This window comes from Cynocephalus volans, chromosome 16 (assembly GCF_027409185.1).
Source record: "Cynocephalus volans isolate mCynVol1 chromosome 16, mCynVol1.pri, whole genome shotgun sequence".
NCBI lineage: Eukaryota > Metazoa > Chordata > Mammalia > Dermoptera > Cynocephalidae > Cynocephalus > Cynocephalus volans.
In genome coordinates, this window is record NC_084475.1 from 63,565,559 (window position 1) to 63,578,923 (window position 13,365).

Below are 13,365 nucleotides of genomic sequence, written 5' to 3' on the forward strand. Positions count from 1 at the left end.
TATAGAGTTAATTAGAACAATTTTTTTTACAGTAAATATAACAATATCCTTTAATGGATGAATGGATAAGGAAACTGTGACATATACATTTAAATACAACCCCCCCACACACACACCAAGCATGGAATACTACTCTGCCATAAAAAAGAATGACATACTCCCATTTGCAACAACATGGATGAGCCTGGAGAAACTTATGTTGAGTGAAATAAGCTAAGCACAGAGGTATAAATACCACATGTGCTCACTTATGTAAGGAGCTGTGAGAGAAAGAAGGAAGGAAAGAAAGTCCATAGCAGTGCATTGGACTTGCAGAGGGACAGAGCGTTCCATGGGCTACAAAATGGAGTGAATCGGGGGGGAGGGAGAGGGAGTTCGGGCATTATTAGGTGGGGGACACAGGGTACAAATGCAATTTGTGGTAATGGGCGTGCTGCCAGTAGGAATCTGGCCCTCACATCATGGGCACGAGGGCTGACAATCAGCTTTCTATCTCATGAATATTCATAACCAATATTCCATGTGTGTGTATATATATATATGTATATGTATACATACAATGTCTTCTAACCATGAAAAAAATATATATTGCAAAATGGGAAAAACTAAACACAGAAAAAGACCACACTCTCTTCCATATTGCTTTGAATTTCTATCTTTCCCTCAGGGTCACTAACTTCTCTTCTCTTCACATGTGTGTTTCAGTTCACACCTTCTGTGGAATCCACTGATTCCTCTTCTCAGCATATTTATTTTTTAGAAAAGACATTTATCATCTTTTTCTCCAATGGGAGAGTCTTTATAATGTCTGGACATTCCATCTGCTTCCTTTGTGGCTCTTCTCTCCCCTTCCTTGAAAGTTTGAAGGTCCTTAGAATCCAGACAATGTCTGTTTCTCCCTCTGTCATCTCTTCCCACATGACCAACTTCATTTCTGCACTTTCAGTTGCCATTATGACCCTCCAGGCATTGAATTCCTTGCCAATTGCAAATTCCTGTGTCCAACTAGTGCTGGACATTTGCACTTACATGTCTAGCAATTTGTGGGGCGTATCGGCAATTTTAGTTCTATTTCCTGACATGCTTCCATCTACCTTCTGCAGAGAGAATTTTATTGGTTGTTTCATTTTCTCATTATACTATTTCACATAACTGATATTAAGTATGAGTAGTTTCCTTGAGCTCTCTTTCCCTCTAAGAATCAAAGATAGAAGAGAGTATGTTCACATCCATATTCTGAGGAGAACATACAACCTCTTTTAGGTAAAGTTCAGTTTTACCGATAGCTCAAATATACTAATGTTGAGGAGATGAATTGTACAATCTGTTTTTACGTCAGGTTGCAGAGACAGGCTTGGAGTTTCTTTTTCAAGAACAAACAAACACAAGAAGTTTTCTATAGTAAAAATTTAATGCAAAAAGCAATATAATAGTTTCACAAAATACAAAGAATATATTTTGTTCTATTAAGCACAATGTAGAGGTGTATAAACAAAAATAATTTCAATCTTATGAATAGGTGGATAAATAAATATTTAAATAGATAAATAGATAGATACATTTGCACGGTCGTCTGTAATAACCAGCGCCTGCCGAGTTGAACATGACGCTGCTGAACACCCTGAGAAATCTGACAAACTTGAGGCACTTCATGTCATGATTACAGCAGAAATGACACTCTTTGTGACGGGAGAGCTCAGGAAAGTGCAATACTGTGTACTCATCCATGAGAGTGATTTCCATGTTGGACCAGGTCTCATTGCCTCCTCCCTAATCTTCCTTGCAAGTTTATTGATGAAGAGAAGGATCTCATGATTTCTGCTCTTACAACCTCCCAGGCACAAGGGCTATGGTTCTTCTCTTTCAGGTAGAGACTGATTCTTTGGAAGTATTTCCTCACGTCCAGTGCGAAGTCCTCGTTCAACAGGGGAGTCTCTTCAACCCCCACCTCTGGCATCAAACAGGCTTCCAGGTCATCCAACTGCTGATAGAGTCCAGTGCAGAGTTTGTCCAGGAGGCTCTCATCCCAAGCAGCCGATGAGCCCTCTGTGCAGAAGAGCTTGAAGCTCTGCTGGGTCATCTCATGGAGGACAGAGATGGCTCGGGCCTTCTGCAGCTGGTGGCCATCCAAGTCTTCCTGGGGGAATCCGAAGTCATTTCTGTCCTTCAGGCAGGACAGAGGGGAGATTCTCCTCATTCGTCCCAGGAGTATCAAGGCCCTCCTGGTCCCCAGGCTGTGGGCCTGAGGCAGATCACAGCCCAGAGAGCAGGTCGCCTGGCAGCTGAGCACCAGCAGGGCCATCAGTAAAGGAGAGGGCAAGGCCATTGGGAACCTCGCAGGTGCTGCTGGCCTGGCTGAGATGGGCGACTCTGAGTCTTGGTCTCTAGGTTCTCTGAAGAGCTTGCTTTGTGCATCTGTCTTAAATAGGGAACACACTAGTTTCCATTTTCCGGATGCCCGTGTCTTCCTTTCTACTTCTGTTTTTGCTTTCTTTATGCACTCTCTACATACTTTGAGAGCAGTGTTTCTCCACCGTTTTTTTTTTTTTCTTTTATTTCTATCATGGTGACCTTCTCATCCCTTTCCTCCAGAGCCTGGTTAAATTGGTTTTCCCTAATTGACCCTCCCGTGAAAAGCTACAAAGGCGGGGGTATATCGTGCAATTATTTATGGACCGTATCTGTAGCTCAGGTTTATACATAGAAAAGAATGTGTGAAGTTAACTTTTTGCATTCAATGCATGTTTAAGAAGGTCTCTATAAAAATTTTAAGCCAAGACTTAAGTTTCAAGGTTATTGATTTAACTTGGCTTTATAAATTTATTTGCTGAGCTCCTTTTTGTGTCATCTATTGACTTATATAAATTGTAATGAGTCACAAAGTTCACATGCAAATTCATGTTACAAAAATACAAAATACCAATGTAATGTCATACTTAAATATCTTTCAAAACTGCTAAAAATTATCTATAAATTCAATAATTTTGTTCCCATTTATTTCTACTGTACCTAACTTTAAATTTTGTTTCATATGATAAAATACTTTGTCACTGTGCCACCTCCCGGATGTTCCCCCAGGTGCGGTCAACTTTTATTTCTTTTTAGCACTCGACTTCATTATTGACGTGGCGAATAACTTTAGCAGAGCCACATAATAAAGCAAAATTCTTTGCATTTAATTCTCAAAGCCATTAACTCATTCAGTAGCACTCAGGAGCAAACCTCAGCTCCATCCGCGAGACAGCCAAAGGCAGTCTATATGTATTCATGTGGAGGCCACATCTCAAGACATGATTTTGAGACCAAGCAATTGTCTATTCACCGTAGGCTTGTAGTGCTCATGTTGCATATGCTCTGTGGATCTTCCAAGAACTCAATGTCAATGCTTCTTGATACACAAGAAAACCCAAGGGAAATAAAAATTAGTAATAATGAAAAGATTTAGTGTTGGGCTTCGGAGAACCACAAACTATGGTAATGACTAAGATTTGTTCACACCTCTAGGAACTACTTTTCACACTTTGGGGAGCAATACCATCCCAACAAGAATACACAATGTGGAGAACATCAATTATATTTAATAAGAAAATTTTGTTTTCCACCGAAGTTCAAATTTCCAAACAAAGATCAGTCAGAGATTTCAATTGTAATGGAATCTTATTAAACAAAAAGAAGCCATCTTTGTCATAAATGGCAACAATGGGATGTAGGTGTGATGAAAATAAATGGCTGTTCAATTGTTGTGTACCTCTGGAGAGCCACCAAAAATCTTTCTTTTCCATTTCCTTTTTCATAGAGAGCAAAGTTGCTGCATTTTCTCTCCCAAGGAATGGGAATACCAAGAAAGCCAATATATGTACCTCAATGTGATCAAACGTCACAAGGAAAGCAATATCCCACTGCAAAGGACACGACGAAGGATAATTTAGCTAAATTGAGCCCAGCCAAGGGGCAGATGAGGGGATGCGGCAGAGCAGAAGAAAAGTGGTGGAAGGGATGCAGGTCAAAGGTAGCAAACGGGCATGGGCTCCAGGAAAAGCAATCACTGCTGGTCCAGGGTTTGCTTTCAGCTTTGCTGGATCCAGCTTTCAAGAGAGTCAAGGGAGACACAACAACCACAAGAGTTTACACACAGAAAAGGCAAACTTGTGAGAGTGCAATATGCTCTCTGGATAACGGGGAAGCGAGAAATGCATCCCTTGTTTTCTCCTTGTGGATAAATGGACTCAGAAGTTGACTAATCGTCTTGTCATGTCTCCAGCAAGAAGCAAGGGAATTCACAATTTCAAAGGACACCCCTTCTTTACACATGGCTATATTATTTCTCCTAGCTGTCAGAGATGATGTCTTTATTACACTGAACCTTCGAATGAACTTCGTCCTAAGAATATAGGTCGCCATGAGTCCGTAAGTTACTCTTGGTCAGAGGACTCGTCTTATGCGGTCTTGTTTCCTGGGCATCTTAGCCTAGTTCCTATCATTTCCGGAGCTCAGTCAATATTTATGAAAGGAATAATCATTATAATAACAGTGGAAAGAATAATACCAGTACATACTGGAGACATGAATTGGGAAGACAATAGATCTAAAGAATTTGTAAGCTCTTCCCGCTTCATGCAGGGAAATTGTAATGGAAGATTTTGTGACGATTTAAAAAACAAAACACAAACACTTGATTGTAGAGATTTTTTTTCAAGTTTGTCTCCCACTGACCCACCCCAAACTGCCTAATGTGTGCTTCTAAAATCTGTCTAGACCTGGATGAAGAAAAGCGATCCCCCAAGAGGAATTCCGGTTGTAATATTCCTGATATAATAAGAGAATTCATCCTTGGCAGATGGTATCATGGCATTCACTTGTGCTGGGGCACTCAGGTTTATGCAGTTTTGATATCTTGGGTTAACTTAATTCCCCCCCCGAAAAAAATAATGTATGCCAAACACTGTTGTAACCTAAATGCAACAAATTTGGCAATTTCTGTATGTGCTACAAAGAGCCCAGTACACAAGTTTTTGTCCAGTTTCTTACAATCCAATTTCCTGAGCTCTTGCTGGCTCTTAGAACTTCTTCACTGGTCTTGATGCTCAGTTTTGTTTATTCAGCAAATGGGCATCATCTGACTGGTGCAGTCTCTTCCTAGTGGAATCAGAACTCCAAAGTGCCTAACCAAATCCTCAGTGAGCTCCTGGTTTTCTTCACTGGCTCCTATGGTGTAGACACACGTGGGCAGCGTTGGTACTGCAGCTCCCGGTATTCGCTGCTCTTCTGTGCCTGGCTTGTCATCCCTGGGGCCTTGCCCACTGCAGCGCAGGGCATGGGCAGTCGGGAAGGTGGCAGCATGGCTGCCTTCAACCTCAGTTCCTTCCAGCTGACACTGCATCACGATTCCCCAAAGACATTCATCACCACCATAGTCACGACCCAGCTCCCCTCTCTCCCTCTGTCCTCTTCCACAGCCAGCGTTTTAATCCAGAGCCTTTGCGGAAGCTGGGCAGGTGGGTGAGCTGCTGGGTGCTGCAGCGCGTTAGATGTCACCCCCTGCTCTGTGGTAGCCAGCTCAGCCTTGGTTCTCCAATTATTTTGACTATGCCTAAAGTCTATAAGTCCTGCATAATAAAGACAATGTGGCTACAGTGTTTCTGGGCAAAGTGACAGTATAGAGTTAAGCAGAACAATTTTCACAGTAAATATAACAATATAACAAAGTGACCAAAATAAGTAAAAGTATACATATCTGTTTATGTACAATTGTATGCAGGATGCAAGTGTGTATGTGTTCATATACACATGTGCATGTTTGTATCTATATAATGTTCTACAGCACCCATGAACATAAAGGATCATAATATTTAAAAGATGTTAGGCAGTTAACGAAAGAAACATAGAAGAATTTTAGAAGTGATAAACCCCCACTCTTAAATTCATCCACCCAGAAGCAACAGTGAAATAAAAAGGTCAAAAATCTACCAATATATCACCAAGATCCTCCCCGACCACAGTTTATAGAGAAGTAAACTAAAGCATTGGCAAGGTCATCTGTGACAAAGATTTAAGAAACATTCTCCAATTGATGTCCTCCAGGCTGCCTGAGCGATGCGCATAGGCACACGCACACACTTACCTCCTGGCTAATGATCTCTAGTCCAGAATTGTGCAGGTTACAGTAACAGCCCTAAATTCTAGCAGCACTTATATGCTTGAATGAATGAAAACAAAAACAAAAACAAAACCTCTATCAGTTGGTAAGATCAGAATTAACTAACAGTTCTAAAACTACATCTGTGCTCTGTATTCGACTATGTGGGAGTGGTACTGGAAGAGAAGGTCTGGGGAGGTCTGATGTCCACCCTTAACCTAACCCATCCTCTCCCAGGTTCTTGACTCCACCACCACAGGAAAGAAATCAAGAGCAGAGTCATAGTAGAAAGCAAAAACAAGTTTCATGTAAAACAATAAGAAATACATACTTCACAGTGAAAGTGCAGGCTGGCTCCGGAGACTGAGCAGTGGCCGCACCAAATTTAATACAAAAATAAGATATACATTCTTCACAGCCAAACAGTCTGCTACAGGCAAGTCTGACACAAAAAGTGAAGTGTACACACCTCCCAGGTGAAGTGCAGGTGGGCTCCAGAGAAAATGAGCAACAGCCCTGCCTTCTTTTTAGATTCTACTTTTATATTTTGGCTATCTATACATATTCATACTATGTAATGAGTATTCAGCTAAGGGGGTGGTTCCCAGTTATGTAACAGGTTATGTAACATAGCCTTGCACATGCTCAGTTGGTCACTTTGGAGATGCTCATTGACCAAATCCCACCAAATACACTTAAAAAAATTCTAGGGGCTCTGTAGCACCTCTGGTGGAAGTTCATTCATTAGATAAATTCCTTTCCACTGAGCATGCTCAGCCACTGGAATTACATATGTCTACCTCCTGCAGGCTCAGTCTCCACGTATTAGTGCCAAAAATAGGTGCAATGATCGACAGTAGCTCAGGACTCAGAGTAGGGGCTTGAGTCCTAGGGGAGTGGTTTGAGACCCAGTAGCCTAAAACTTGACTCCAGGGGGATTGAGTACCTTCTATTTCAGAAAGGCTGCTAATAGAGTCATTCAATGTGATGGTAAGTATATTTTCTAATTATACAATCAGACGTGATCTGATATTCATAATGAATTTATGGAACTCAAAGTTGCTGTAGACAAAGACATTTAACACATTATCAACTATGAAATTTCAACCAGATTAAATTAACACTACAGTTCCACACTGAGTTTGTCCGGCCCACACCACAGTGTAGATAAGGAAGTTTAGTCAGGAGGTTGTGACCTGCCCATCAGGCTGGAGGCAGGAAACACATTTTAATCTCTTTCTCTCTGTATAGCTGCCTGTTGCCCAAAGAGGCCAGACCCTACCTGAAGCTGGAGACTTCTTACTGTAACTGTATAAGCCAAAGGACAGTTATATTCCAGTATTAGGTCAGTTCTTGCCAGGAAAGGGCCTGTTGTTATTTTTGGAGGTGAATCCCCAGAAAGGCGTAAGACTTGCACAGAGGAGTTTGCCCTCTTTGGATATGGTTGGTCTCCGTCCTCGAAACACATGGCCAGCAGGGGGCGCACTGACCACGTGGACGTTTTCGTTAGCCCACACACTAAGCTGTTTCCTTTCACTGTCAGCGCCCGTTACATCATTGCAGCAGGGGCATTCCCTAGGGTCCCAAAAATGTTCGTCAGAACACACACAGATACGAACCTGCTTGCAGAGATTTTGAAAAACCCAGAGCTCCGATTTTAACTTTGCTTTCTTCCTGTGGCTTTCCGCTCTTTAGGTTTCTAGAAACCACAAGACAGGCAGGAGCACCCGTGTGAACGGGCAGTGGGAGGAGGGAGTGAAGACACTGTGATACTGGGAGTGACAGACACAAGAAAGCAGGACCGGGGAGGGCATGGCAGCAAGAGCACCAGGTGCTAGGACCAGCCAGTAAACAAGTTCACTCCAGGAAAGCGCTGTCCCTCTCAGGCATTCACACCTGCCACTGCTGGCTGCCTGAACGGCCATCAGTTACTCCTCTGACGTGACTGACAGCTTTCCGTATTTTCCAGGACTCCTCTCAGAATTCCGTGGAATTGCACCTTTTGACAGACGTTTTCTGACAAGTGGTAGGACGATTTCGTAAGACTTAATGCACAAATACTAATATGAATTACATTTATATTTTTAAAATGTAAGGAAATGGTTATCATATATTAAGAACTCACTTACTGGAAGGTCCACCGCCGAGTTGTTAAAAATGTATACACTGGTTTAAAATAACAGCTCTATGAATATTTCCCCTCTGCCTCGCATTTGAGAAACTATCGCCCAGGACCACACATACGAAAGGGGAGAATGAGGGGCTCAATGCGAAATTGTTCATTGTGAGGTATGGATGATATCTAGGTTTATATTATGGATTTCTGTTAACAATTTTTTATCTGAGTTTAAGCCATCATTAAACTCTCTCTCTTGCTCCCTGGTTTTTCTTTTCTTATCGTGGCTGCTCTTGAACTTCTTGGTGCATGTTACTTAAAAGTCACACTTTTCCTAAGGTTTTGAGAGAAAGATTCTCACCCCCTCCCCTATCCCCCCCCCATGCCTGGCCAGTAAGGGGATCCGAACCTTTGACCTTGGTGTTACAACACCGTGTCCTAACCAACTGAGCTAAACAGCCATCCCTGAGTGAAAGATTCTGTGATCCTGTTTCTGTCATTTATTTTTGTCATGTGTCTCAATCTATTGAGATATAATTAGCCATTTTGGAATCCACAGATGTTTATAACTTTCATGAAAACTAACCTGTCCACTGAGAAACAGTTGTAGAGTTAAGCAGGAAATAAAGCAAGCAATAATATTAAAAAATAAAAAAAATATTGGCTTAAGCTATTTCAACCAGAAGAATAAATGACTTTAAAATATCAATAGTAAAAAAGAGTGTGACAATGGAGAAGGTTCAGAAACGATATTAAATTTAATAAACCTTAAAAACAGTTCCATTATCTGTTTGTAGTAGTTATATTTCTAGTAAAGATGTATCTGATGGTAATAAGGAAGGTTCAATAACCTTCCATAGAAGGTTCCAGGGATGTCACCTGTCACTTTAATTGACAGTAATTTAGATTATCATCCCATCTCACAGATTAAAAACAAAAACAAAAACAAACAAACAAAAAACGGTGCTGATGGAAGCCTGAATTTAATGTAAAAACAGGAGAACGGGAAAGAAAACTGAATATGTGTGGAAGTAAAAGAGGAATGTGGACAGGGAGAGGCTGGATTCTACATCCTAGACATTCCAGAAGTTGGAGAAATATAAAAGGAACTGTGCCTCTCTTTGTACGCAGGGGAAATTAAAAACAAATGTCTATCCGAGGAGTCTACAGTCTACAAAAATGGTTCATGTCAAAGATTAGATATTAAAAAATCAAAAATATGAGTAATATAAATGACCAACAGAGAGACTAGAGTACATGAAGGAGTAGATAGCATAAAATGAAACAATTATAAAACTTGATTTAAAAAAAACCAAAAATTAGCAAGGAAATGGGTTAACACCGAACTCTACTACAAAGTAATTATTTAGAATAAAAATAAATGACTATTTTAGCCAAATAAGTAATCAGTGATTGAAAATAAATAAATTATTTAATGTTCATGTTTTATGCCAATTGATCCATTCTTCAAAAATGATTCTCAGAAAACATGTTGCAAAAACATAAAATAGTATTCACAAAGATGTTAACCCATTTTTTCCTGAAGGTGTCAACTATTGCTCTCCTTCACTTCACAAAAATGTCTTCTCCTGTGTTTCCTCTTCAACCTCCTCCCATGTGGTTTCTGTCTCATGAATTCTACTAACCCGCATTCCACTATCGTCATTTATAATATCTGTCTTCAGGTCCTCTGGGACAGTTCTGTCCTCACCCGTCTTGAAAGCATCTTTGTCTTCCCTCATCCTTCTCTGCCCCGCTGTTCCCCATTTGTCCTTCTACCTGCACCGGCCACTCCACCTCAGGGCCCTTTGCAGACTCTCCTTTTCTGCCCTTCCTTTAAATGTGAGGGTCTGTGGAACGAAGTGTAGGCCCTTGTCTCACTGTCCCCTCTAATGATAAGTGACCACATCCATTCCCATGTTCTCATTATCAGACATACAATAAAGAATCCCAAATGAGTACCTTCACCTACAGCATTTGGTGTTCATCCCAAACCCATATTCCCAACCTCCAATAAGACTTCTGGAATTTACGTGTTTCCCAGGTGCCTTATAAAGGACATCTACCTTTTATTTTTTAGTTCCCATCTAAAGCTTCTGGTGTGAGAATGTTATTTTCCTTTACTTCTCCTTGTAGCTTTTAATATAATTGAAATGTATTAAGTATTTGTACTGCTTTTATGTCTATTTCCCTAGGAGAATGAAAGTTACAACACACAGTGAACTGTGTCAGCTTTATTCAACTGGGTTTCTTGGAGGCACTTCCACAATCTGTCACTGTGATATTTGATTTATACACATGGCAAGAATGGAAGGAATTGTTGGAGTGAACAGGACTGAAGCCATGTTGGAACATAAAACCACCTGGGCAGTACGAAAATTTTGGAAGACAATTTTTTTCCTCCTCTCTTTCTTTCCATTCCTTAGCTTTCTTATCTTGCTTGCTAAGTAGAAAAAACAGGGCTGTTGAAAGTTAATTAGGACCTTGCAAAACTAACATTTCTTCTTTGAGGCTTGCACAGTTTCAAGAGCAGATAGATGTCTGGAGGCTGATCTTGAGTGCCAGCAAGGAATCCATACTCAGCTGTGAGATAACAGCCAGCTAGATACTGAGAGGAAGCTGATTCCCTACTAAATCTTTACATGTTGCATTTCCTCAACCTACCTCTTAGAAACTCCTTGGTAATCTGAGCCTGGGAGATGGGTTAGACTAACATCTCCTTCAGGTTACCAGTCCTGAATTCCTTTTCATCAATATTTGACTTTTGAGTCATTTGTTTCTGTTTGGCGATGGGCAGCTGGTCTTGGCTTAGGCAACAGAATGAATGGGGACATAAATCCTACCATCCCTTCTTCAACTTGATTTAGAATACCAGGGATTTAATTTAATTTTTAAAATAAACAAATTAAAGAAGTTTTGTTAATGAGAATTTAATAAATAAAACAAAACACAAATTTGACAAGAAACATGACCATGTTTTTAAAATTTTAACCCAATGAACAGGTGAACATATTACTATATGTAAAATATCTAAATATTATAAATATGATAAGATGTAAGAATGAATAAACTTGAATAGATAAATAACAAATAAATAAACAAACAAATACCTTCAGGGTCACCATCTCATGGGAACTTTTGTCCCTGAAACTGAATATTTTTAACATATATTTGCTTAATATAGTGACAAAGTATTTGCTAAATTAATTCAATAATTCTGTGACTAAAGGAGAAATAAAAGCCCTATGAAATGGCCAAAGATGCATGCAAGTGTGATAGGGAAGTTCAATCACTGAGAATCATTTCAAGATGACCCCAGGTCTCCGTCCTTACATCTTAACCTTTCTGGCAAGTTTGCTGATGAAGAGAAGGATCTCAGGATTTCCACTCTAACAACCTCCCAGGCACAGTCACTGAATTTCTTCTCTTCCAAGTCGAGATGGACCCCCTAGAAGTACTTCCTCAAGACTAGTGTCAGACTCTCAATTTCCAGGACATACCCTTTCTTTCCCATCACTTGAACCAAGCAGGTCTCCAGGTCTTCTAGCTGCTGATGAAGTCCAGCGCAGAGCTTGCTCAGGAGGGTCCGGTGCCAGGCAGCAGAGGAGCAGATGGTAGGATTTATGTACTCATTCTTCTGTGTGGAAGAGGTTGAAGATCTGCTGCAGCATCTCGTGGAGCACAGACATGGCCTGGGCCTTCTGAAACCAGCTGCCATCCACCAACTCCCGGGGGAATCTGAAGTCACTTCTGTCCTTCAGACACAAGAAAAGGGAGATTCTCCTCATTTAGCTCAGAAGCACCAAAGATTTCCTGCTAAGCAGGACAGAGTTTGAGGCAGATCTCAGCCCAGAGATCCAGCAGTGCCATAGCTGCCCACCAGCAGGGCCGTCAGTAGAGGGAGCAGGAGGGCCATGGGAGGCTGAGGGCACTGCTGGCCTGGCTGAGCTGGGGTTGGGGGACCGTGGACGGACTGTAAGTCCTCTGAAGACATTCTCTCTATGCACGGCTTTTAAATAGGGAACACAATTTTCATTTTCAGAGCACTTCTCTCCAATTTTACTTCCCTTTTTTGTTTTCACTTGTGTATTCTCTCTATCACCTAAGAACATGCCATTAACCTAAATTCTTATTTTTTGGAGTAAAGATTAATTTCTCCAGTAAGCTTCAGATGGCCAACCAAACTGATACTTACCAATCAAAGGAGAAACATTGTTATGCTAAAAGTAGACATATATATATATATAACAGTACTTCACGGAAAAATACAATTGAAAGATAATGTGAATCTTTCCATGAACTTTTTGAATACCTTGTATATTATGTAAGTGATCACACACATGCGCTCGCATACTTTTTTTTTTTGCGTATATAAATATTGTTCTCTTTTCTCTGAAGACATTTTTATCCGTGATTGCAGGCTGCATTTTTCCTTTCTATCCATTACATAGGAAGTCAGGCTTTCCCAGCTCTAAGAGGCTTTGCATTTGTTTAGGGATCTACCCAACCATGTCTGGTATAAGCTCTTTAGGACTGGGCTTGTTTGCTCTTTTATTCACAGCAGAGACTGCGCTTATTAGGGAATGAGTTTTGCAGATGTTTCTTTTCCTTCTAGAAGACACTCATGCAGGCCTATGTGGTTTGATTTTTGGGGGCCACAGGGCAGGATTAGTAGACATTGCTTTTTCCTTCCACCATTTTCCTAGTGAGTCTATAGAGCTCCTCAGGCTGTGCCAATACCCCTAGCAGGAAGACTGCTTCTTTTCAGGTTCCTCTTGGTGTGGAGATTCTAACACCAAGATAATTTTATTTTCCCATCACCACCTCACTCACAAGGTCATTATCACATCTAGTAACATCCTCTCTTCTGGAGTGACAAAGTTTCCTCAGTCCAAACTCTTCCAGACTCACTCTCTGAGGGCAGGCTCACTGCATCCTAATGACTTTGGACCTCCTTTACTGAGGAGGAACTTACTTCTTTGTTGCCAAAATAATTAATTCTCCACGATCCTTGCCCCTGACTCTAGAGTGCTTGTGTGAAGGACCGATCTCCTAGAATGACCTCCTCTTCTCCTGACCCCAGGAATCAAAAGTGTCAACAATCTCAGATGCT

The 13,365-nt window shown here is 40.9% G+C and overlaps 1 protein-coding gene and 1 pseudogene across 1 annotated transcript; both read right to left on the reverse strand.

Moving 5' to 3' along the window:
* Positions 1-1,756: 1,756 nt before the first annotated feature.
* Positions 1,757-2,326, reverse strand: LOC134364944 (interferon alpha-3-like). Its single transcript, XM_063081155.1, has one exon. The coding sequence runs from the start codon at positions 2,324-2,326 to the stop codon at positions 1,757-1,759; it is 570 nt and encodes a 189-aa protein (XP_062937225.1).
* Positions 2,327-11,556: 9,230 nt separating this feature from the next.
* On the reverse strand, positions 11,557-12,168 carry LOC134365221 (interferon omega-1-like; annotated as a pseudogene).
* Between the last annotated feature and the right edge of the window lie 1,197 nt (positions 12,169-13,365).

Coding starts and splice junctions, on each gene's coding strand:
- LOC134364944 (XM_063081155.1), bottom strand. CDS start 2,326: ATGGCCTTGCCCTCTCCTTTACTGATGGCCCTGCTGGTGCTCAGCTGC.